At 30.3% G+C, this 25,824-nt stretch overlaps 2 protein-coding genes across 4 annotated transcripts in view; one reads left to right on the top strand and one right to left on the bottom strand.

Moving 5' to 3' along the window:
- Nucleotides 1-2,274: 2,274 nt before the first annotated feature.
- LOC111626331 (serine/threonine-protein phosphatase 2A regulatory subunit B'' subunit gamma-like) lies at nucleotides 2,275-13,801 on the bottom strand. Of its 3 annotated transcripts, none has more exons than XM_023369655.1 (4): nucleotides 13,364-13,790; nucleotides 11,548-11,674; nucleotides 8,918-8,967; nucleotides 2,275-2,985 (listed from the first exon to the last, which is right to left on the bottom strand). In XM_023369655.1, exons 1-4 carry the CDS (start codon nucleotides 13,456-13,458, stop codon nucleotides 2,934-2,936), a joined length of 324 nt encoding a protein of 107 aa, XP_023225423.1. In that variant the 5' UTR covers nucleotides 13,459-13,790; the 3' UTR covers nucleotides 2,275-2,933. The 3 variants fall into 3 exon arrangements, with proteins under 3 accessions (XP_023225423.1, XP_023225422.1, XP_023225425.1); XM_023369654.1 differs by lacking the exon at nucleotides 2,275-2,985 and adding an exon at nucleotides 8,452-8,835 and having other exon boundaries at nucleotides 13,364-13,801; XM_023369657.1 differs by lacking the exon at nucleotides 2,275-2,985 and adding an exon at nucleotides 8,739-8,835 and having other exon boundaries at nucleotides 11,548-11,672; nucleotides 13,416-13,760.
- Nucleotides 13,802-20,066: 6,265 nt separating this feature from the next.
- Nucleotides 20,067-25,824, top strand: part of LOC111626328 (phosphorylated adapter RNA export protein-like) — a 29,993-nt gene continuing 24,235 nt past the window's right edge. The window contains exons 1-4 of the mRNA XM_023369652.1: nucleotides 20,067-20,706; nucleotides 20,801-20,892; nucleotides 22,266-22,413; nucleotides 24,987-25,126. Of these exons, the coding sequence (XP_023225420.1) occupies nucleotides 20,130-20,706; nucleotides 20,801-20,892; nucleotides 22,266-22,413; nucleotides 24,987-25,126 (957 nt within the window). The 5' untranslated portion in view covers nucleotides 20,067-20,129. The remainder of the gene's footprint in view (nucleotides 20,707-20,800; nucleotides 20,893-22,265; nucleotides 22,414-24,986; nucleotides 25,127-25,824) is intronic.

Genomic DNA, 25,824 nt, shown 5'->3' with positions numbered 1-25,824 from the left:
AAAAGATAGACTCGAAAATTTAATTTAATTTTTGTAAATAGTCTAAACTTCAATTTAATAGTTATGTTAATGTAAAAGGTTTTCCAGGATCAAACCAAGCATATCTTTTAGATGAGTTTATTATGTTTATTGTAATTTCATGTAGATAATCCACAGTGGTGTATACCCCCAAAGAAAATTCTAAGAACAAAAATAAAATCTTTGTATGATCCACCATACCATATATACACTATCTCTAGGATGACCAGTGAAAGCAAGATAATTACTGGTATACAGTTTAGAAGTTGCCATCTCAAGCATTAAAGTATTGCTTTTTCTGTTTCATTTCCATTAACAATTCGTTGTAGATATTCATAAACATCCAAGCCCAAATATTCTATAATTATCATATTAATTTCTGGATTATTTTGGACTACAGTTTGGCTAACAATTAATAATTACCTAGTATAAAATAATTTTTTTCTAAAGGTAGGCAATGCAGTTAGATCACTATTTTATTAAAAATTACAATAATTTTTTAATTAAATTTAATTAAGAATAACTAGGACATCATGCAACTTTGTCTTTTCATGATAGAATTGAAGCAGAGCTGGAAAAAAAGAAGCAATCCCTACACTTGTTAGGCACAGAAGAGGTGATTCTTGTACCTAACCAATACAAACAGGTAAACTTTGCACTTGCCACCACAAGAGAGACTGTCCTCATATCTACCAGCCACAAGAAAGGCAATGCTCATACCTGCTGGCTACAGGAGAGACAATCCTTGTACTGTACTTGCTGGCCTTGGGGGAGAGAATCCTTGCATTGGCCAGATATGGAGAGGTGTTTTGTTTATTTTTTGTGCTTATTTTCCATTAGGCACACGTAATGTTGATTTTATTTTTGACATCTAGGCCTAAATTCCATTAGGCATGCTCAGTTGCATCAGAGAGCACAGACAGGGTACATGACAACTGGACAATGGTCAACTGGGCAATTCACAATGGTCATTAGTCAAGTGGATAATGGTTAACTGGACAACCATTATACAAACATCACTAAACCCGATATATAATATAGCTAAACACCAACCAAATGCCAAAATTCTATCGGGCTAGTTTAAGGCTAACCATTATCTGGGTGTTTAGTAACCATTAGTTTAAGGCTAACCATTATCCACACGCTTGGCAAGCATACAATTTTGCAGATATTTTTTATTTATTTAGACTTTGCATAACTTGAACAAATTTTTTCAAAAAATTGCATAGTAATTTAAAATTTCTTGGCAATATAAAAATTATAATTAACAAATAATTATCATTATAATGAAATTATAATTAATGAGTGTTTTCAACATTCAGAAATCTTTGTAATACTGTGCAATTCATTACTGTAGTCAGTAATTACTAAAGACTGTACATTGTGGTATATTGTACTATCACAAAATTTTTTGGGCTCATTTCCTGTAATAATAAATTCAATGGTATAACTTACTAAAAGCCCAGTAAAATTCTGTATAAAACTGATCATAATAAATTACTGTACTATATATTCACTTTCTCATGTTCCATGCCATCAGGGAAAACATCCTACTAACTTTTGTAAACTCAAACCACCTTTATCCCCTATTAGTTTAAGTGAGTAGAGATTTACTGTATATATACATACACTCATCAAAAGTAAAATTGTAACACCATGAAGGAATGTACATAGCCACAAGCGCATTGCAGGATCTGTAGAGGTGACAGAGATATGCAAATGATTAAAAGAACAAACAGAAATATGCAACAGACACCTGTTTATTCAGTAACAAATATGGCCCTCACAGGCAGCTATGCAGGTTGCTATATAGTGAGACATACTATCAATGAAGCAATTAATTAATGATTGCCTAAAGTATCTCTTGCCAAACTGCATCCATTATGGCACCATAATGGATGCATACATGTCATCTATCTATAGTATGTGGCAGTGGTCCTATACCAAGATAATGTGAAGTACAGCAATAAAAAATTCATATATATATAAATGAGGATGTTTGTTTGTTTGTTTGCTATGCACTCTAGATTAGTCAACCAATTGCTACAAAACTTGGCAGTTATGTTTACACACTTCTAACTTAGATAATGTACATTCCACCTCAAAATATTAACAGGATTTCTGTAAATCAACTAATTTCTATCTACATTCAATTTTCCTGACTTTACACACACCTATTAGCAAAAAAATACACACACATCTATTAGCAAAAAATTTAAGAAAATAATAAACTAAATNATTTCTAGTTTCCTCATCTCAATTACTAAAAAATGGCAAAATTTTATCAAAAATTGTCCCATTAAATTTTGAGAACAAACTCAATTCTCTAAGCCCGTAGATGATGTGCTAGCAACTGTGAAACATCGCATGACAAAGTCATACAATTTGTGTGATATTGCTTCATTGCGCACTCATGAAATGACCTTATCTTGAAAATGGAGTCAGGGACCCCCATTTTTTTTTTTTTACTATTTTTCAATTCCTCATCACAAATAATGGAAAATGGCATAATTTAATCAAAATTGATCAAATGGATTTTGAGAATGAACATAATTCTGTAAGGTACATAATTATTAAGGCAGAGCATTAGCAAAGCTCTGCCTCAATAATTAATGAAATTGAAACTAAAGAAGACATTACTTTAGTTTCAATTTCAAATGACCACCCTTGTAATTCAATTGTAGATATTTATGAACTATTCCAATTATGTAAAGTGTATAAATAAATAAATAAGATTTATTGTTTTTATTTTATGACTAATTTCCTTTGACTAGTAATAACAACAAAATAAAAACTTAACAAATTTATAAAAAAATTTTCAAACAACACATTACATTAAAAGTGTCTTCTTGTCCTTTCTTCACAACTCAGAAAATGTCTCATGGCAGAGTTGACCTTTCTTTAGAAGCTTCTATCTACCTCAACATGTAAAATGTTAAAATCTTCTTTCTGGCAATGGCACAATTCCTGAAGTATGTAAAAAAGACGAGATAAAGACACTTTTAATGTATTCTCATTTGAAAACTTTTGAGTTTGTGCTTACTGTCCTGGCCATTTTATCAAATAATAAAATAAACTTGCAAAAAATTATAACAAAAAATAATTTTATCATCAATATTAAAATTATTTTCAGTACTTATTTGTTAAGCCACACATGTTTTATGGGCAACAGACGATGTGGAAAACAAGACAAAAATGAAAATTTTAATAAACTGACAGAACAGCTGGAATAGAGCAAAAAATGGTACATATGGTCAGCCTATATAAATCATAATACAATAAAATACTAAATTTTCATTCTTTTAGTATTACATAAATATTGCTGATACCTAAAAAATATACTTTAGTATTTTACAAGTAAACAATACAGATAACAATACAACATAATTAATGATAAACTAAACTTACATATGTTTTGTTTTGCTCTGACCTGTCCATCTTATCACTTTAGTAAAATTTTCACTGTGTCCTGTTTTTTGAAAATCAAAAATCTAATTCTCTGGTATAATATTAAACACATTTGTACAAGTATATTGTATTCTGAACTCATGACTTGTTAGAAAACATTTGTTCAACAATGATAAGGATCATAAAAATACAGAATACAGTAGTTTCAACAAATTTAAGAAACATATTACACAAATAGAAACAGGTGAAATTCAATTAGTTGATCAATGGGCATTAATAAAGACAATAATAACCAAATACGTATAGAAAAAAAGAATAAAGGAAAAATTAATGTAGCTGACAGATGGGTTAAAATATTTAATGAAATGCACAGAAAATATCTTCAATTTCAAGAATAATTTGACAGAATTCGTTCTTTAGTCCAAGAACTACACTTATTTATTATTACTAAACTAGTTGTTAGTGATTCTTTATTGCATTTTCATTTGGTATTGCTCTATTCAATAAAATTGTATTCTATTAAGTTAAAATAAAATTTGTTTAGATATTTAATTTTTAAGGTAATTCCTGGGGTTGCATGCAAGAAAAAAGTTGTTGGTGTGTCACACAACAAATTCATGTTGACCGTCATTGTTGATATATTTAACACAATATATCAACAATGACGGTCAGCATGAATTTGTTATACTATGACAACTTCAATCCTGTACAGACAGACAAATAATAGTAAAGGTATCCTCCTATTCAGTCTTTGTAATTGAAGATTTTACATCTGGAAATAGAGAGATCATGCATTTAAACATAAAATTGCATTTAATTTTAAGAGTAACTCTCTACACAATGTTTCTTTTTTCAGTTTTTATTCTTTCTGCCTTATGGGCACTAACAAGTAAGAGAGTATTTATATCAAGCTCATTGTGGACTGCCTAAATCCACAATAGGGCAACTGGATAATGAGGAATGAGATTCAACATATCCAGGATAGACCACCCCAAGATTTTTCAACTGTCTGGATTCAATCTTGAGAATCCAGATTAGTAGCGTGATGCCTTAACTGACTCAGTCATCTGACTATCCCTATACAGTGCTAGAATACAGTGATGGATAGGAAAAAAATCCAGCAACAAGTTGCATAATTTTCCCTGCTGTTATGAGTTTTTATTTTAAAAATAACTTTTATATTAAGCAAAATAAATAAAATGTGTGGCACCATCTGTTAATAGAATTTTTTCTAAAAACTTTCTATATTTTTAATTACTATAAAATGGCAAAAGTCTTAATTTTGAGGCTAGGGATGAGTTTTATGAAAAAGTATAAATGTTACTAATGAATAAAATCTTCATTAAGTCCTACCTTTACCAAGATATGACACATGACCCCCCCTCTATTTCCCCACTCCTTGGACCTTTCACCACCAAAATTTAATAGCATCAATGCCACTCATATACAAGCACCACACCAAATTTCATTTCTTAATGTTTACCCCAGCCTGAAATATTAAGCAAAATAGATGGCAACACATACACACATACATCCATGGAATTTTATTCAGATCTCAAAATGTGGAGATTTGCAGAAAACTCAGAAGGTCAAATTTGACACAATTCCATTGCTTTCCTTGTTATGTATACATAAAAGCCAGGAAAGTAAAATGTGACAATTTCTCTTTTTTCTAAGTAAGAGTAATTCTCATTTTACCAAGTACCTGACTACCTGGGTTTGAATTCTTAGCTTTTCTTACATCAGGTCATGTTAACTAGGTGTGAGCACCTAAATAGTATCAATTAATTTTTATTTTTTATACAGATGGCAATTTGCAAAATTATCAATAATTTTGTTTTAATTTATTATATATAATTATAATATTTTTTATTGTTGTACTGGAATATAAGAATGACCAGAAAAAAAAAAAAAAATACATACTCATGAAAAATGGTATGCCAGATTGCACTGTCACTGCATTATTTTCTGCCAGAAATTATAATTTGGCACAGGTCTGCTAAAAATGTGTCTAGATTGCCACATAAAGCAGTTCTCGCAACCAAGCTGGTGCTTGCCAAAACAGTAACAGCAGCATACTATGAGGCTATCAGAGGCAATAACATACAGAGAGGATGTTCCATCTACCATGGGTTAATTTTACAGCACAGTATATACTGTATATCAACATGTATCAACATCAACAGATATAAAGGTTGGTTGTAGTTATGTTGTTTACCAGAACAGGCAGGATATTGCTCTGGGCCAGTTCAGATTGGGTGAACAATGCACTGTTTTTCAAGCAGAACTCTATGCCTTGAAAATGGCCATTACTTGGGCTAACAATATCCATCATAAACAAATAGCTATCATTACTGATAGCTCTTCCTCTATTGTAATCCTTCATAAAGGATCCTTTCACCCAATCGTTTATGACATTAACACTCTCATTTCCAAGTCTTCCAATCAATATTATATTTACTGGACTCGTGCACATATGTAACGAAATGGTAACGATAGTGGACCCATGGTAACGAAAGAGCTGATGCCTTAGCTAAGGCAGCTTCCAACAATAATAGTCTTAATATCTCTTACGATAAAATCAGCACCAGTACTCTCAAAAGAATTCTCTGGCAGGATCTCCTATTAACTTGGCAAAACACCTGGGACCAACATAACCACCCTATTACTCATGGATTCATACCTTGTATCAAGACCTTTTTTACATACAAATGGTACAGACCTAATAGTTTTGTTATGCAATTTCTTACTAGCCATGGTCGCTTTCAATCTTATCTAGCGAGATTTGTTAACACAATCAGTTCAATGTGCTCCCTGTGTGGTGTTACAGACAGTAATGTGCACTACATTTATGAGTACCCTATGCTTAATTTGGAGCGACATATACTGCTTACCACTATTAATTCATATGGCCACAACTGGTCTGACTATGACACAATCCTTCGTGAAAAAGACTCATATGAGGCCTTTTTCGACTTAATCACCAAATACTTTGCACGTACTACAGTCAGTGGCTTTTAGTCAGCTTTGTACTCAATCACTCTATTGAGTATGAGCGATACTATCTTATTCCGATTCATCAAATAACTCTAATTTCAGCAGCCATCATGTTACACATTATCAGCCTCAGGATGTCTGGCATACGTTTAGTTTATCCTGATTATTCAGTAGTTATTCTCTACCAAAGTGTACTGTTTACGTGCAGACAGATGATCAANCTTTTAGTCAGCTTTGTACTCAATCACTCTATTGAGTATGAGCGATACTATCTTATTCCGATTCATCAAATAACTCTAATTTCAGCAGCCATCATGTTACACATTATCAGCCTCAGGATGTCTGGCATACGTTTAGTTTATCCTGATTATTCAGTAGTTATTCTCTACCAAAGTGTACTGTTTACGTGCAGACAGATGATCAAGACTGCAGCACTAAGTTTACAGTACACACTATATACATTAGTGCTGAAGAACATTTTTCTTCATCCTATTTTGCTTATGGCTGTCTCTTTTTAAGGATGGACTTTGTGTATTGGTGTCGAATGTGACTGGGTTTTAGCTAGAATCGCACCAAGCACAATTTTCGAGACACCGCTCGATCGTCAGTGTTTTCTATATTGTATTGTATTGTGTTATTGTATTGTGTACCTATTATACCTGTGTATTTTACCTTTATATTATAATTATGTATTTTGTAACACCTATATCTATCTGTATCTTTATTATTGTAATTTGTTATCACCGGGTAGTGCTCACTGCAGAACCCGGCATGTACCATTGTGTGCGTTAATAAAGAAATGAATGAATGAATGTATATCAACATGTTCAAATGTCTGCAATGACAAAACGATGTGAAAATGTGTATAAAAAAAACAGAATATGTGTTTATAAAACAAACTGATACCAATATATTGGAAAAATTCCAATACACTAATATACCAGTATTGGATTGGTATTAGTTACATCTCTACTAGTAATACATTACACAAGAGATGCAAATTAAAATACCACCTTGTACAAATAATTTTTCATATATTGAATGCAATTAATTCAAATTTAGTTAGTTATTAATGTTTTCAAGAGATGATGATAAGCGTACCTGTAGCTCAAATTCTGTAATTATTAAATCATCTAATTATGCTGATTATAAATTAGTGATTTAAGACTTTTTTAAAATTAATCAATACTATATATCTACAAGGTTCCAGAACATGTTTTTTTAATTCTGCCACACAAGGACATATGTCGTGGCAGCCATTAAGATTTTGCTAGTTGTTAGTGCAAGTCTTCAATTTTTAGTTTTTCATCGGCAACAATTCTTATAAAACCGGCTCAGGTATATATTGTGCAGTGGTTGGCTGTCTTATAGTCAGAGTTCTTTATAAGTGGTTTGAAGCTGTATGTTATGTACACAAAAACATGATGCATCAAGATTGACCATGTATTCAATTGTTTCAGTTATATTTAAACATGATGAAAATTTAATAGAATGGGTAACCAGCTATCATGTACAGTACATGCAGCTAGATAAATAACTTTGCCATCATTAGACGTACAAGTCCATATAGAATTATTACTTGTAGATAGGCTATGTTCCCTCTAAGCTGCACGGCTGCGCACTGCTCAAATTGTTGCCATGCATGAGAATTTATGTGGCTTTACTTGCCATGCACGAGAATGATAGGCTTTACTTTTAAAATAAGATATTCAAATATAGATGGATATTCCAAAGATGGCCATTCTCCCATGTTATTATTCCATGATTTTATAATACTAATTAATGAAAACAACTGTACATGTGAAAATAAATTAGAAAATACAAGTTTGTAGAATAAACTATGCAAAAATTCAAAAATTTTGCATTAGACTAGTCCAAAATATTCACAAAATGTAATAGAATAATAGAATTTATTCTATTACATTTTGTGAATATTTTGGACTACTTTATGAATTAAATGTTAATATAAATATTTTTTGATAAATAATAATAATGGAATATTAGTAAAATTTTAAGAAAATTTTGCCAATTATTTTCTAGAAACAAAAAATAACAAAAAATAGGATTTATGTTTCCTTAATATTACTTTAAATTTTTATCAGTTTTAAAAGATATTTCCCCACCATACATGTAACACACTTTTTTCTTTACATTAGAAACAATTTTAACTTGTGTAAAAATGATCAAAAATATTCTCTTTTAATTTAAAACATTAAAACCCTTACAATTACTAACAAAGTGGGTATTATGAATGACTTTCTATTAGTCATTACAAAATCAATTATATTCTCTTATGGTCTGCAGTTACCTAGACCTTGCAGTATCTTAATTTAATGATGGTGCAACAGTGGTGCTACAGTACAGAAAAATACATAAACCTTCTCTGGAAATTTGTGGGTATTTCTATATGCACTTTAGAAATAACAATAATAAATTTATAAAATTTTAAAATTCTAGTTCAAAAAAATCACTAGTTTTAAAAAAATGATCTTACCTTGATTCTTCTCTTAATTTCAACAATAATATGTTATCTTCAGCTGGAATCTGAATAAAAGTTTATCATCATTTAAATTTGAAAAGCTTAACACAAATCTTAAAAATCTTATATTTATGTTCTAATTTTAAAATATAGTAGATCTAGCTTATTGTAATCACAAAGATCATCAGTTGTTTAATGTTATTAAAACTATCAGGTACCAAAATATGTAAGTTTAAATTCATTCATAAAACTTCACTTACAGTAATCAGATACTTACAGTAAACTTCACTTAGTTGTCATCACCATGCTTTTGCTAAACAGGCTTTTTTTAAGCTCTCTTTTTATGCTAACATGTAATTTATAATATGGAAGCATTATGAGTTATTGTTATTAGTCTTAACCACTATTTATTAATCACTTTAATCATTATTTTCTCACAGTACAGTAGTTTAAATTTCTATCATTTCTTACTTCACTTATATACAACTGCTGTTAAAGGTAGTAGCAGGCAAATAATACTAAATGAATTACTATAAATTATTGATTTAATTATAATTAATAAATCTTCAAAGTTGTAAGAGTGAATAAAACCAGAATCTCCATTAACTATAATCTTATTCTAGTAATTGTAATCTTGACAATGTTTTAAATTGGTTATTTTTACCAGTATAGGCAAGTACAGTACTAAAATGATTAAAATAAGTAGTTTCTACTGTACTTTATGCTCACTCTAAAAACTTTTAATTAAAAATAAGTACAGTAGTTGACTTTTTAATGAAAAAAGAGAGACAAACATTCAAGTGGACTTTCTGTTCAAAATGCATTAATAATGCTTCTTCAATAATGAATCTTTTTTCCATTTATCTTCAAAAAATTAAGCATTTTATTTTAAATTTTTATTACATTCATTACAGATATAAACTATATTAAAATTTATTTATAAAATATTTGACTTTTTAATTTCTGTTTAATTATTTATATCTAATGTTTATTTTTTTCAAACATTAAGTAAATTATTACTGTTGAAAAATAAAAACACAATGTAATGTAAAAAATATAATTATAAATACAATATTGAGAGAGAAATGTTAGTAGTTTCATTTAAATAATATATTTTTGTGCATAACCTTAATTCATAATCAGTTAATCTTTAATTAAAAATGAGTTACATTAAAATTCAAATGCATTTTGCCAATAAATAATATACTACTAAAGATATAAAATAAACTAAAATATTTTAGTTTAATATAAACCAAAAATTATTAGATATGAAATACAGTAAAATTTTTTTATTTAATGGACAAAATGTCTGGTCCATACGTAAAATGTGAAAATGAACAAATTTTAAATTTTCATATATAATTAACAAGTTTTTTCCAAATCCAAGAGTCCCCACTCTTCATGCCATAATGGGTGTGTCCTGATTAATCATCATCTGAAGACAAATAAGAATTTTGTTTTGTGCTTTTGTCAAATTTAAATTGTTTTCTTTTTAATAACACTATTTGATTCAGTTAAATATAATTAAGTGTATTTTCAAAAAAAATTTTTATTTATTTCAATTTACATGATTCATTAATATTGTCTCAGAACTATGACAAGTACTGTACATAAGCAATAACGCATGTAGAAAATTTGTCTGTGAAATGGAACTTCTTATACATACATAATTTTAATTACACAAATATATCTACATAAATAAAAACAAATAAACTGATTTGTCAATTTTTTAACACATGCTATTCAAAAAAACTACTTTATTATATAACAGACTTTCAGCATTAACAGACATTATCTTGCCCAAATTAGTTCATTAAATCAAAGTTTTACTGTATTTTTTTTAATAAAAGTTTTATTATTAATAAAAACTAAAGCAATAGCAAACCAGATAAATTAAAATAAAAGCAAAAAAAACCCTTTACAATACAGCATTTAATTTCAGATAAACTTTCAGTTAGCTATCATCAAGTACAAACCATATGCCACTACAGAAGTGATTCTCAACCACTGTGCTGCAGCACTTTAGTGTGCAACGAGATTTTTGAAGTGTGCTGCTACTGCAAATATCCATACATAAGTGATGTCAAGTAGTTTTAATTGGTTCTACCTTCCTAGAGCATTTGAATTTTGTAACCGGTGTTACCGGTAGTTACCAAGGCATTTAGAAAATCTGACCTAAATAATCAACTGCATTTAAAAATCAGTTATGACATCACCAGTTGTCCTGTGATACTGTGGTACTAAAGTAACTGTATGTGCAGCCAAATTTTTAAATTATTAAAAGTGTACTGTGACAAAAAAAAGATTGAGAATCGCTGTACTACAGATTTCTAGAACAATGGTTTGATATTCTAAAATTCTATGGTAACTCAATTAAATATTAGCTAATTATGAACTAATGTTATACATAAAAATATATCATTCAACTGATGTTTAGAACTGTGTAGTTCTGTGTGGTTTGAACCTGTACATGACTAGTTAAGCTAGCCAAAAAATTTGTTTATCCAAAATTAAATGCTGGATTGTAAAAGTTTTTTGGTTTTTTATATTGATTATTAATATTTTATAGTGAAAGTATTTATCTTAACTTGAAAAATAATCTATAAATAAAAAAAGAGAACAATTAACAAGACAATAAAAAGTACTTTATAATAAAATCTTGGAATTCCATTTGGTTCTTCTTTTAAACCCTTCCATTCTATATATAATTTTTGAAATTCTTCATTTATTTTTTCTGGACTATTTAAATCTTTATCTTGAGTTTCTTTAGCTATAAATATTTTTTTATTTTTATTAAAAGAATAAAACAACATATGTTTATAATAAAATAACTTTAAAAATATAAGTATAAAAATACATTCAAAATTTTTCAAATAATACAAAAATATAGAAAGAAATAGCAATTTAGGTTCAAACCATTCTTGTTAACCATATTCAATAAAATCTTGAACTCGTTATTCCTCCAAATTATGAATACATCATCCATATACCTTTTATAGAATATGATGTCTTCTATAAAATATCTGGGATATCTTTCTCAAGCTTACATAGCACTAATTCAAATAAAAGTCCTGACATAGAATTCCCATTGGACCCCTTTCTTTTGTTTATAAGACTTGTTGTTGAATCTAAAAAATGATTGATAACAAACTAATGTGGCTAACTTATCTCATTTGGGCAAGCAGATAACTCAAGGTTTATGGTTAACCAAGAATTGAATAATTTTATCAAAGCATGATTCTAATTTAATTGACAGTACAAATTTTCTAATAACTTAACACTGTGTTGAGTAATAACAATCCACAAAACCTTTTTATAACAGTGTTGTCTCCGTAACAAACTTCACGAACGTTTTCAACCTCCACCAAGGTCTGCTTCAGGTGGTGACTAAATGATGTCTTCTCTTGACCATTGGAACACTGTTATAAAAAGGTTTCGTGGATTGTTAGATACAAATTTTCAGTCAAATACCATTCTTATTTCATCTTCCATTAACTTTAAGCTTTCTAATTCTCTTACAATTTTACCTGGGTCTTGTGCCATATAAATATTGTCCTCTAGTTGGTTAGAAATGATCTATGTAGACATTTTTTGATAACATACATTGGTGCCTTGCAATTTTGTACTACAGGTCTGATTTCTTTGGTTATCTTGAAATTCCAAATCTGGTAATGTGAATAGAATTTCTATTTTAAAAACCTCTTCACAATCTGGTCATGCAAAGATATCAAGGACAAAAATTCAATAATAGACAAACATATTATGGATTGCAAATTTATCCCATAATCTTATAGAATCTTACTGTTTATAACAAGAATTGCCAGACATTTAATTTTCAGAGATTATCTCAGTTTTCAATTTCTTGTTACAACTCTAGAAAAAATGTTTTCGGACAAATCTAATCATAAAGTTTCAGCCATCATTGCTCTTTTGATGAACAACAAAAATGACCTGTAAAATACTTCATATTTTTTCCTGTGTGCCTATCTCCTAATATAATCTTTCCATTAAATTGGACCACTGGTTAATTGGGTCAACCATTTTACTTGGCCAAAACTCTGAAAACAGAAACAAATCAATGTATCTACTGTAATTTTGTGCTGCTTATTTGGGACAACAACAATCATAATTGAACAGCAAACCATAGATTTTCTCTCTGGTTTGCTTCACAACTGTCAATTAACACAAGTTGCATTGTAGAATGGGCTTAAAGTAGAAAATAACATTTTTGAATTTGCTATTCTTAAAAGAAGTTAGGCTGGGGCAGAGACAAAGCAATTTTGATTATCGAACAAAACGCAACAAAACAGACTTCAAAGACCAAGAAATGGGTGGTGATGATATGCCGAAGTGACTGAACTAGAGACCATTTTGCTGAATTGAGACAATATTTCATGGAGGAAAGGAATACAGACCAAGATAATTTTGGAAAATTTAAGCACCAATCAAACGAGAATATTTTTTTTCGATACTTGTACTAATCTCGTAGGTAATATAAAAAATGCATAATTACATTTTCTTTCGTTATATCTTTTCAGTTTGCTAATTATATCCATTTAAGCTTTTTTTTCTGTTATTCTTCTTCTAAAAAACGAGTATAAGATTCTCAAGTATGATCATTTCATAGAAATAAAATTCTTTCTTTCTTTCTTTCTATTTATATTTCGATCGTCTTTACGTCACGAATTCAAATTTTTTATATCGTCTGTTTTGTTAGAAATTATTAGTGTTGCCAGTTTTGAAATTATAAATTATGAAAATACACTAATGCAACATATTGTACAGTATTAAATACAGACAGCGTTTTTTTGTGTAGGAGAAAAACCATAAAATATGCAAAACTGAGCAATTTTCATCTCGTGGAAAATTTAATACAGGATTATCGATTAACTGATGTATACTAAAGAATTTTTTTTCCTTAAATAAACTGTTGTTCCCGAACGCGGAACATTTAATTCCGACAAGTTTTTCTCGATATACTTGTAGCTTTACGAGATTTTTAAAAATTTAATCCTATTTTAAAATTTGAACTTATCGTTATTTTAGATTATTATTATTTATTTATTTTTAAACTCTCCGCCCTGTGGGGACTAAGAGGGCCTCTTTTAACAAGCATATTATGGATTCGTCCAGGTGATGAGGGACGGGGTCCGACATATTCGGACGGATCACACCCCAAAAAATTCCTGGGGATTATTCGACCCTGGGTCCCCCAGAGCGGTAGGCTGCTATCATGACCGCTCGCCATACGGCCTTTAGATTATGTTAATTTCAGTATTTAATTTTAATCTAATTTAATGAAATACAAAATTAAATCTCTTTACACGGGGGCTGTCCATAAATTACGTCCGTAGTTCTCTTGAAATTTTTACTCCCCTTCCCCCTCTTGTCCTAGTTTCTCAAAGTTTCCATAACAGTTCAAAACAGGTCTTGTCTGTATCACTTAGCGTGCGTATTAACTGCTGTGACCAGTGCCAATCAGAGGGGTGGATAGGAGGAGCAGCTTTCCCGGGCCTCACAATATTAAGACCACAACTTGGCAACTCAATACGTTAGACAAAAATATAGAAGGCAAAGCGATTTGCTAAATTCTAATATTTATAAAATTAAATTCTAAATTTCTTTGGGAGTCAGAGAGAATTGAGAGACATCAGTCAGTCCCTGATTGGCTAGAGTAGCGATTCCCAACCCGAGGTACGCGTACCCCTGGGGATACGCGATAGGTTGTTAAGGGGTACAGAAAAAAGTTACTTATTATAGCAGAAAAAATAATATATTATGTATCACAAATTAATAGTATTAAAAAATATTAGGTAAAAAATGTTCCTTGCAATAATCACAAACTTTATTATACATTTCAAAATGCAAAAATAGAAATAAAAACTTATGCTGCCGATTGTACAATGCAACAGATCAATAAATGTTGCGCAGTCGGTCAATAGTAGTGGGGACACCATTATGTGTGATTAGTGATTATGCTACGGACTTTTGATGGTGGGGTATGTTACCGTTATTATTATTATCTCTCAACAATGTCCCCACGTGTTGTTTGAAAAAAAAGTATTCTTTTGCTTATAAAAAGTATTTTTTATTGTTAGCAAGGAAAAAGACAGTTAATTTCTCCATATTTTCTCTACAAGCTGTAATTTTTTCATTATTTATTCAGTATTTTTATTAATTTTTTATTGACAAGACTGTATTGTTTATAAAATCGTACGCCTGCTGTGTTACCAGCTTAGAGGTATGAAGGAGTACATGTCAAAAGTTGCAATTTGGCACAAGGTATTTGGTACCCAAGTCATGCGTGCATAAAAAAATCCAGACTTGTAGGTACGCAGAAGACCGAGAACCGAGTCAAAATAAAATTCAAAATGGCGACACTCTCTACAAACAGGCAGTGCGAGATTTGCGCATGCGTTGCTCGTTGGGAAGTTGGAAATGCCACGGGGGTACGCTAATGAAAGATGGTTGGGAGCCGCTGGGCTAGAGTATATCAACCTGACCAACCCCAGGCTGGAGGGGATGTTTTTTGGTCAATCACTACACACACCCACACTCAAAAGTTACCCCTTCCATCTCTGAATCCCACCTCAAGTAAAAAGTGCATAAAAGCAGAGAATGAGCTCTGTTCAGTCAGTTTTGTGCTAACAGTGTTTTACGATACTAAGAGCCGCTGCAAACAACAGCTTTGCGATAGCAAAACTGTAGCAAACGTGCGATAGCACATCCGATAACGTCAAAGGCCCGCCCCTTTTTTCGCACCCGCGCGATTCCCTTAACCCTTCCTTCGCTTAGATCCTCTCTCGGGGCTTCCTCACCTTCGTAGCCTTCCGCTGGCGTGCTCTCCAACTTGACCTCTCGGCCATCCGGCCGAGCGGTCAAGGTGACAGCCTACCGCTCTGAGGGACCTGAGTTCGAATCCGAACGGGTCGAAGAATCCCCAGGAATTTTTCGGGGGGTGGTCCGTTCGGATATGTCGGGCCCCGTCCCTCACCACCCGGCAGCACCATTGTGGGCCTGGCCGAACCCATAATGGGCTTGCAAAAAGATGCCCTCTTAGTGCCCACAGCGCGGAAAGAGTTATAAAAAAAAAGTGCCATTTCAGTGGTTATAATGCCCACTGGACCAAGGACTATATACTACAAGGATAGCCAGATCCCTATTCTACAATGTTAGCCAGGAATGCCAAGTTAGTGACGTCAGCACGAGATCTGACCTCTCTGTTTACATAGAGCAGGGTGTGCACGTGTTTAGTTTTCGCTTTTAAAATATTCGTCTAATTTTGTGATTAACGAAGTGATTTATTTTAATATTTCTGTAATTGTTTTATTTGACTAAGTTTTTCATAAGGTAAGATGATTTAAATATAAGTCNGCATAAGTAATTCTATTAAGTTTAATTATTATTAATTAAAACTTTTAATATCTTTCTAATTGAAAAATGACATCTTCAGCATAAGTTTTGGTTGACAGATTAAACTTTCTCGGAATATATATTTATAACAAAATACGCCTTGCCTTTTTTATTGCAGAATTTAAATTCTTCAGAAGGTCATTCTGTTTCATTCTATTCCATTCTGTAATCGAGTGTGTTAACAGAGGAACATATATGTGTATAATTATATATTTACATGCTTACGTCCGCGACAATTAAGACGAAATTAAATAAGAATAAGTAATAATTTTTGTGATTGAAAGGTTGGCACCGGGTTGGTCATGCCTATGTTGGCACAACGCTATTGTTGTGCAACGTGAGTGTTTTGTTATCTTGCGAGCAGTTGGATTCAGAATGGAGGAGACCGTAAGATGGCGTGACCGAAAGAAGTGCACTCGACTACTGGGTTAACGTCATTTATTTACACACAAAATTAAGTGTCTTTTAAGCACGAGAGAGAGAGTTTACTCTTGGGCATGCCATGATGAATGCCTGTAGTTATTGGGGTTCTGTCGAGGTCAGACACTCAATAGGCTGGAGAAGGCTGACCCAGTGGGTAGGTTCTTTGTTCGCTGGTGATAGGTAGATGGACTCTGGGTTTGCCAGATGTTAGATAGTTTGATGTGGACCGTCTGATGATAGGTAGGTGTATTGTCAGACAGACCGTTAAATGTTAGGTTGGCCTAGGCAGTAATTGGCAGCGATGACGGGACAGGCGGCCGAGTGTGGCTGAATCTTCTTAGATGTAAAGGCAAGTCAAACTCTGTTGTAGTTGATTGATCTTTTTTTCTTTTCTTTATTTTTATTTGGGGGTTCTCCCCTTTAATTTCAATGCCCTTTTTAGGCAATGTTAATTGATTAAATCAATAACGATTTTTGATGTTATGTTCCCAATACAGTCAAAATTGACACATTCGGATGATATGTCATCTCTGGACAAGGAAGCAAGTCTGTGGGAAATTGGAATCACTTCCTGCTATTGTGGTTGAGAGTTAAAATTTTAGCAAAATTATTTAAGTAAATTAAGCAAATTTTTTCTATTTAGCCAGGGTTCTTACATCTTTATATAAAGTTTATTCAATATAGTTAGGTTATTCAATATAATTCAGAATATAGTTATGTGTTTGTTTGTGTGTGTGTCTGTGTATGCACACATTTAATAATATATACTATATTATTGTGATTAATAATAATAATACCTTGGGAATAAATGTGCTGTTAAAAATAAATGTTGGAAATGTGTTGAAGTATTACACTACTTAGGGTAATGTAGTTTAAAGTGACAGGTAAAAAATTGAACTAAAAATTCTACCTCTTCAAATTGTGTAGAGTTGGACTGCACTTTCTATTCTGAGGTTTGTGAAAAATTTTTTGAAATGAAATTATAAATATTGTTGAATGTCGAGTTTGGGGAAGTTTCAATCAGATTCATAAGTTGAAAGTTTATCAGCTGAAGGATAATTAGGAAAACTGATTTAACTGGAATTTTCCTAATTATTATCCGGTTTGAACCTGATTGTAGTTGTGGTCTTGTTACCTACCATGACATTGAAGCAGATGATGGCTTATACGTATGATGTAATAACCAAATTGGAAGAGACCGAACTGGATTAACTGTTTCAAATTAGTAGAAAACAGAAATTATTTCAAATGTTGTAGCTGTAACCCATAAATACAATCAATAAATGATTTTGATAGTTTGGAAAATGTGCATGCAATTAAGATATTTCAATTTTTACCCATTTGTCTCTTGTTGAAAGGTAATAAACCAGAGTCTGAAAAAACCTGGATCTTCAAATAAATTACAAGGTTTATGTATATTTTAAAAATAAATTCTCCCGGGATTTAATCGAGGAAATATGATATTTAATTTAATGTGTGTATAACGTATAATTTTAGGGTTTACTTAAAAAAAAATAGTATGATACATTTTATTTAAGTTTTGATAAATTTTTGCTTATTAATTAGGTTTCCATCCAAACTTTTGCATTTGGACAAAAGGATTAATAATATGTATAAAAAAAGCATTTATCTAGTCAGGCAATTAAAGATTTTAATATATATGTTGGCTCTACTTTGGAAACTAGTTAAAAGAATTAGAACTTTTTTCCAAGTGTCTAGATCAGGGGTCCTGAAAATAGTTGATATTGACTAGGGATTGAAAATTAGCCAGAGGTTGATTGGGATTGATAGAAAAATTGTTCATTAAAAATTAGACCAATGGGTTATGTATTTGACAGTTTAGAATGTAAATTTGCACGCTATAAGTAGATCTTTTCTATGAAAACAATATCTGGATTAATACTGGCTAACCATATTTGTTTATCTACATCAATATATATATAAAACAGGAATGTTTGTTTGCTGGAGGTAATCTTGAAATCTAGTGAATTTTTAAAATTATTTTACTTTTGGAAAGCTTATACCTTTCAGATGAACATTGGCTATATACTAGTTTCATATCAAAAAGGAAAATGCATGAGAAAGATTATTTTGCTGCAACATTTGTATGCTCCATTCAAGGTCAATCCCATTTGCCATTTGGTGGGCTTTTTTAAACTTATCTGTTCAGTTTTGGGTACCCTGTAGGAAACATGCACTACCATAAAACTCAGACTCTCACTCTCAAACTGTTAAACCTTTTGAGCAATCTGGACAAATTTTGCATAGTTACTCTTTATAATCCTTTAAAAAATATATGGTACTTTAAAACTCATACTCTCACTTCTTCCCCTGATTTTATCACCCACAAATTGCCAAACCCTTTGAGTTGAGTTGAACAAATTCTGCATAGTTACTACATAACAAAATATATATATATATATACTGGTGTAATGTCAGATGACTATTGATTATAAGTTCTGTTTGCTATCATACAATACAATTCTGAATTGATTCTCATTATTTGAGTTTTGTGTATAGTAAAATTGCACAAAAATCATAGTGTGATGCTGATCTTACCTTGAGGAAAATAGAAGTTTTCCTCACATAAAGCCAGGATGGTGACTGCAATATGACATCATGCATTGCTATCCTGAAAATATCAGTTTTTGTTTCTGTAGAATAGCTATACAATATAGGGAGAATTTCATCACCCATTATTCATCCTGTTCATTTATAACTTTTTTTTTTTAATTTTGCAATCTTTAACTGCCAAGATTTTGGATCAGTAGTGTATGATTATTTTTACAATGGCTTATACATTGTCATCAGTGCAGCACAAACTGTTTAGTTGATTTAAACTATTGCAGTTTCATCACAAAATAATTGGTTACTTAGATACATATGACAATGATGCTTTTCTCAAACTCAGACGACTCTATATATTTTTTTTTGGCATATCATAGCATACTTATATAGCATTTACCTAGGATATTCTATTATCTAGAAGCAGACATACAGTTGGGAACAGTGCATTCCTCTACCTAGTGTGTCCAATTACTTTTTGATTTTATAGCAATATCTTCTAAAAACTTCTTCAGTGTAATAAAAAACTAGGTTTAGATTTTGTGAAATTATTTGTAGAAGTATTTTTTCATATTCTGGAAGAGCAAAAAGATATTTTGAGTTCTGTTTTTGTTTTTTCCCCCTATGAAAATGTCATGTTTTTCGGAAGATATTTTTAATATTAAAGAATTAGATGTTTTTTTCTAATATAACAATTTTATAAAAACAATAATGAAATTGTTGTATATACAATATATAATAAACATTATATGAAATACTTTATATTAATCAATAATTGAATTTAAATTTTGCAGTTTTGATTTTTCTAGGCACAAAGTAATGAACTATGGCATCTGCAAACTATAGGATTAATTCTTTTGAAAATTCTGAAAGCGATTCAGATGACAATAACTCTATAAATAAAAGTTCTAGAAATGACTTTTCTCAGGTTGAAAAAGAATATTCTGGGAATTTATTGGAAAACATTCACATTAATAATTTTAATAAAAAGTTAAATAGTGAAGATGATATTTCTGATCCAGTTGAGCAACAAAATGTACAACGAAAACGGAAAAAAGTTAATAATATTTGGAGTAGCGTGCTTCAAGATCAATCATTAAGTGATGGTTTTGATATATGTAACATGGAACGTATACCAAAATCTGAAGACAGGCATTGTGAGAGCTATGATTATAGAAGACGTGAACTTGATACAAGGCCACCTGTCAGTCCAGATTTAATTAAAGTTGATGATGATGAAACATTTCCAATAACAGAAAATTTTGAAGATGATGATACCGTATTTTCAAATAAGAAAAATAAATTGCAGACAAAATATAATCAACATAAATTAACGCCAAAAGAATATAAAATTGCTAAATTAATAGTAAAAAAATTACGAGAAAGAAAATGGAGATTAATATGTAAGTTATTAAAGTTTATTAATCAATGACATCGTTGATTTTATTAATCAATTAATATCGTTGAAAAATTTATCTAACAAACTTTAACTTTTAGATAATGTAGTAAAAGTCTTGGGTATTAATAAAGCAATGGAATTATTAAAAAAGACAGAACATATTGAGAAGAATGGTGGTATGCTAGTAATTGTGAGTATAATTTTAGTAATGCTTAGTTCTTATAAATTGTTGAAATGATAATTTAGTTTATAATCAGTGATTGTTATTTTGTGTTATGTTAATGAGAAATTAAGAAAAAAGAATCATTTGTGCTTCTATAAAATCTAAAAGGAAAAAAAAACTGTATTATTAAAAATTCACTAGGATAGAAGAAACACTCCAAAGGAAAAAAAAATAGAAAAACTATCTTTATGATTTGTCCTTTTCACACCTCAAATGCAACAGTTACACTGTGGAGTTAACTACTATGTGACTTTATTGTGTTTCTGAGGTGTGTATGTGTCATATTTATTTTTGAAAGTTTTGTTTATCCCAGTGAATTTTTTACAATATCTTTATTTATCCTGGATATTTTATTAAACTGTAATACTATTGTATAAAGCATATTCACACTAGAATATTACAAATAATTGTTCAAATGAAAAAGATATCAATTTAACTAACATTCAATGTTAGTTACATTGATTTTTTTCCAAGTTGATTAAACTATATTTATTGAAGGGTAACCACTGCCATTATACATATTTTAATGTTTTTGAGTGATGTTGAATGAAATGCATTTTTTTCTTTCAAAATATTTTCAGGTTGTATCATATTTATAAGTTATTTTAGTTTTTAATTTTTATTGAATATTTTTCACATTCATCAGCACACTGGTTTTATAATTAACTTCAATTTTGTCTATTAAGATAGGCTTAAGTAACAATAGAATCAGTCATTATGTGAGTAACTTATGAAAAAATACATTCCAATTCAAAATATTTACAATATGTTATGAAGATTAGATTTGAATCTGAATCCTTCACAGTAGTGAGTTGATATCTTACCATATAACCATTTGGTTAATTAGTTTTAAATTAGATAAGAGGCATGATTAGAATATCAAATTTTAAGTATTTATGGTTTGCTAAAATTATAAAAGACTAAAAACTGTCAAGATTCCTTTATGTTTAGAATTTGGTCATTGATTAAAAAAATCAAGAAGAAATTTCATATTTGGTTTGAGAGATACATGATAAGATATTCTATTGTTGTAAGATATTCTGATTTTAATCCAATATGGATTTTTACCTTTTTGTGAAAGAAAGATTTTGTATACTTTTATGAAAATGTTTTCTTTCTTTTGTGAAGGAATACATGTTTTTTTTAATTAATTTGCTGTTTCTCACTTTAAATTTTATATTATCATTGTATATGTTTTAATATGACAAAGAATCTTAAAAGAATTTATCAAAATTTCTTACATGTGTAAATATTAAAGCTTTGCTATATGTTAAATTAAGCAAAGTTTTTATATGAAATAATTGAAAAAATTCAAAAATTTATGTTTACAATCTATATAGAATAAATCTAGAAGAAGAACTCCAGGTGGTGTATTTTTCCATCTGATTAAATCTGATCACAGGATTTCTAAGGAACAATGTGATGAAATATTTGAAGAAGAAGAAGAAAGAAATTTCAACTTTAGGAAGACTACTTTTAACTTTAAAGGTAATGCATTAAGATTAATAAATTATTTATTGTAAGCAAATTAGTATATCCTGTATAAATATTAATGAAATGAATGATTTAGAATATATTCAGTAGAATCTGCTTATTGTGATTATGTATATTGTTATCAGTTGTTTAATGATATGAGAATTAGAAAACATAATTTAAAATACACTTATATAACTTTGCTTATTGTAATCAGAGTTTAGGTTACAGATTATTGTTATCTTTATGCAAATACATTTAAAGTGTCCTTTTGTGCTTTTAGCATCAAATGATGACAAATAACCACCAGGGCTTTATGCTAGTTATTTGTCATTATTTTCTTGCAATGCACTAATTTAAATTGTTGGCAATTATTTTACTTTACTTAAATGTTAGCTGTTATAAAGGACAGTACAGCCACTTCCTCATTTAATGGCCTACCTGTTTAACAACTGCTTGGACTTGTAACCAGATCTCCAGCACTGGAATTCCCTTTTGTAGTGTTAGTCTCATTCCTGCAGTCGGTCATTATATACTACACAAAGTGTTTGCAATCTCCAAGTCTACAATATTTCATTTATAAATTTAAACTTTATTGTGCACCCCAAAGTACAAGATGTTGGTAAAAAGAAAGAGCATGACTACACCTGGAGGAAGTACCAAGAATCAAAGGAAGAGCAACAGAGTTGGAAGTGTAGCACACTTGGAAGACATCAAAGTTAAATTTGTAATTTTGTTGTTGTGTAGAGTTATTTCACTTGGGGATCCATGGTCAGGTTTTTGCTATGAGAAGGGGTTTGTGGGCATAAGTTTGGGAATCATTGTGAAGTGAAGTGAAAACTGTTTGTTCCTGGTGATTGAAGATGATGGAAGTTTGAATATGTTTTAGTTTCTTCTGTATTTTTATATTGTATTTTCAGTTTGTTACTTTTTACAAAATTTTAATTTTAAATTTTTGATTTAAAAATATTAATATGTAAATGTTAATATCTAGCAAAACAGCTATGTCATTCTTTTAGACAAAACCTGTTTAATATAGTAGCTGTCTGGGCAATTGCCCAAGTTATGATAAGCATTTGCCCAAATTGGAAGGAGTGTCAAAATGATGGTTGAACATACAGTTCAGTACTACAATCTTTGATGAGTACAATATTTTTATATCAGTACCTCAGATTGCAGTGTTGAATATTCTTCAGAACAGCTGCTACCATTCAAGTGCATTTTGATTTACTGAGTAAACCTGATTTATTAATTAATAAATAGTAATTACTGGTCACAATTTTGTTAATTTATCTTTTGATAATTTGATAAAAATGCAATAAATATTATTAAAGTTGCTTGAAATTCTTCAAAATGAAATTTTTTTTAGTTTAACAAAAGAATTGATAGAAATCAATATAGATTACAAAATAAAATCTAAAAAAAGTTTATAGTTTCAATAGAACCTTTTAAGAAATTAAGCATAAGAGCCATTACAAACTAACACTAGCAAATGTGTGCTAGCACACCCGATGAATTCAAAGGCTCCGTCCACGCATCCACGTGGTAATTTCTTTGCTAGCGTGGTGATACAGGTGTATGCTTGTTGTTGACAGAATTCAACAACAAGTGTATGCTTGTATCAATACAATACAATACATTTTATTAGAATGTACATTGTACAATACCAGCAGCGTAGAGCATAGCTGGTTGTGTGGACAAGAAATTACATTGAATTAAGTATTTACAAGATAGAAGCAATATAACAATCACATATTATTAGAGTTTAGATAATGAAACACAACAATGATAATGAAACACAACAAATAAAAATTATCAATACATTAAAATAAAAGTGTACAGAAAGCGTTAAAACATAGCATGCAGTGACATATATACAAGTGAGACACGATGCGCACGACTAACAATAATAATATAATCCTGTTGATTAGAAAGACATGCAGAAAATAGATGATAGAAATAAGATTGAACTGTGGCCTACTGTAGACATGTTTACGCCATACTGCCCAGCAACATTAGGCATCTTCTGCCCACTCTACCTTTGCTATTATACTCTCACCTTTCGAAAAGAAAAACAGACGCAAAACTTAACAAGTGCCTACCCAACAGTCTTGCAAATACATAAAAGAATTGCTTTTATCAGAAAAATAAAAGACTGGAATTTCAAAGGAGAGTTTCAAAGTTTGGAGGAATACTATCTGATCAGTATAGACTGGGTTAAGCGTCGATGTTGACGTCTCCTGCATTCCGAAAAGTTTCAAATTGTTGCTTGAAGACAAGGGAAAACCAATCGGTATTCATTATTTTATGTCACTTCTTCTGTGTTTGTTCTGTGGGGTGTTCGTTGTCCAAACATAAAAATCTTTCGTAAAAGTGTTTGTTATCCGATTTGTTCGTTAACCGATCGCCCACTGTATAGTAAAAACTGAAGTATAGTCAAACATTTTGATAAAGATTAAAAAATAAAATTCTCTGTTATAGCCAAAACATGATATTAATTCTTTCATTGAGTTAATAAGTATTATAAATATTTTTAAATGTATTTTTTGTCTATATTTCTAATTTTACATTTTTATTGTTTAATTTAGATTATGAAAACCGAAGTGAAAAGAATTCAAAATTTCATGTCTTGCAATGTTATTCATGTAAAACATATCAAGTTCATCAAATAAAAAAGATCAATAAATGGAACTGCAAAATTTGTAATGAAAAGCAGTCAGTTAAACAGGTAAGTGCCACTGATTTATCATCACCATTGCTATTATCAAATATAATAATAATAATAATTTATTAAATTAAATGCTTTAATGAAAATTCTGTAACTGGATTGATTTTTTCAGTTAAGATTAAGTTTCTATTTTTGTATCAGAAAATTAAATTATTTGACATGTAACCTTTTAAATCACTATAATTCAATTACTTTTTCATATTATGTTTGCTATAGTCTGTTTTTTGTGTTGAAAATATTAAAGTAGTTTGACTTCATATAAAAATAATTAATTTTGTTTAAAAGAAAAAAAATTATTAAATTTTTCTATCCTATTACAAGTTATTTGATGTATTATTTCAGTTTATTATTTATTATTATTAACTGTTATATAAACTTTTTTTTAATTTAGTGTTTATTATTATGTATTGGGTTTAGTGGGTTATACTCGGTACACACCAGTGGCTGTGTACTATGCTGGACCAGAGTCAAGGCATAGCAACCAAAAACAAAAATTAAATAAATGTGTCAGTGTCTGTATTCAGGAATTTCCTAACAATGTGGCATGTATTCAATATAGTGGCCTTCTGTAGTGTGATGTATGTATTTCTACTCAATTGTAATGTTCCCAGGCTTTTGTGTAGTGTGTGTGGTATCACACCTGTACAGGAGAGAACGACAGGTACAATAAGCACCCTATCCATCCTCCACAGATGCCT

The sequence above is a fragment of the Centruroides sculpturatus genome, unplaced genomic scaffold, assembly GCF_000671375.1.
Source record: "Centruroides sculpturatus isolate CEXI.00-Female unplaced genomic scaffold, Cexi_2.0 scaffold26, whole genome shotgun sequence".
Classification (NCBI taxonomy): domain Eukaryota; kingdom Metazoa; phylum Arthropoda; class Arachnida; order Scorpiones; family Buthidae; genus Centruroides; species Centruroides sculpturatus.
This window is presented reverse-complemented; position numbering and strand designations above follow the sequence as displayed.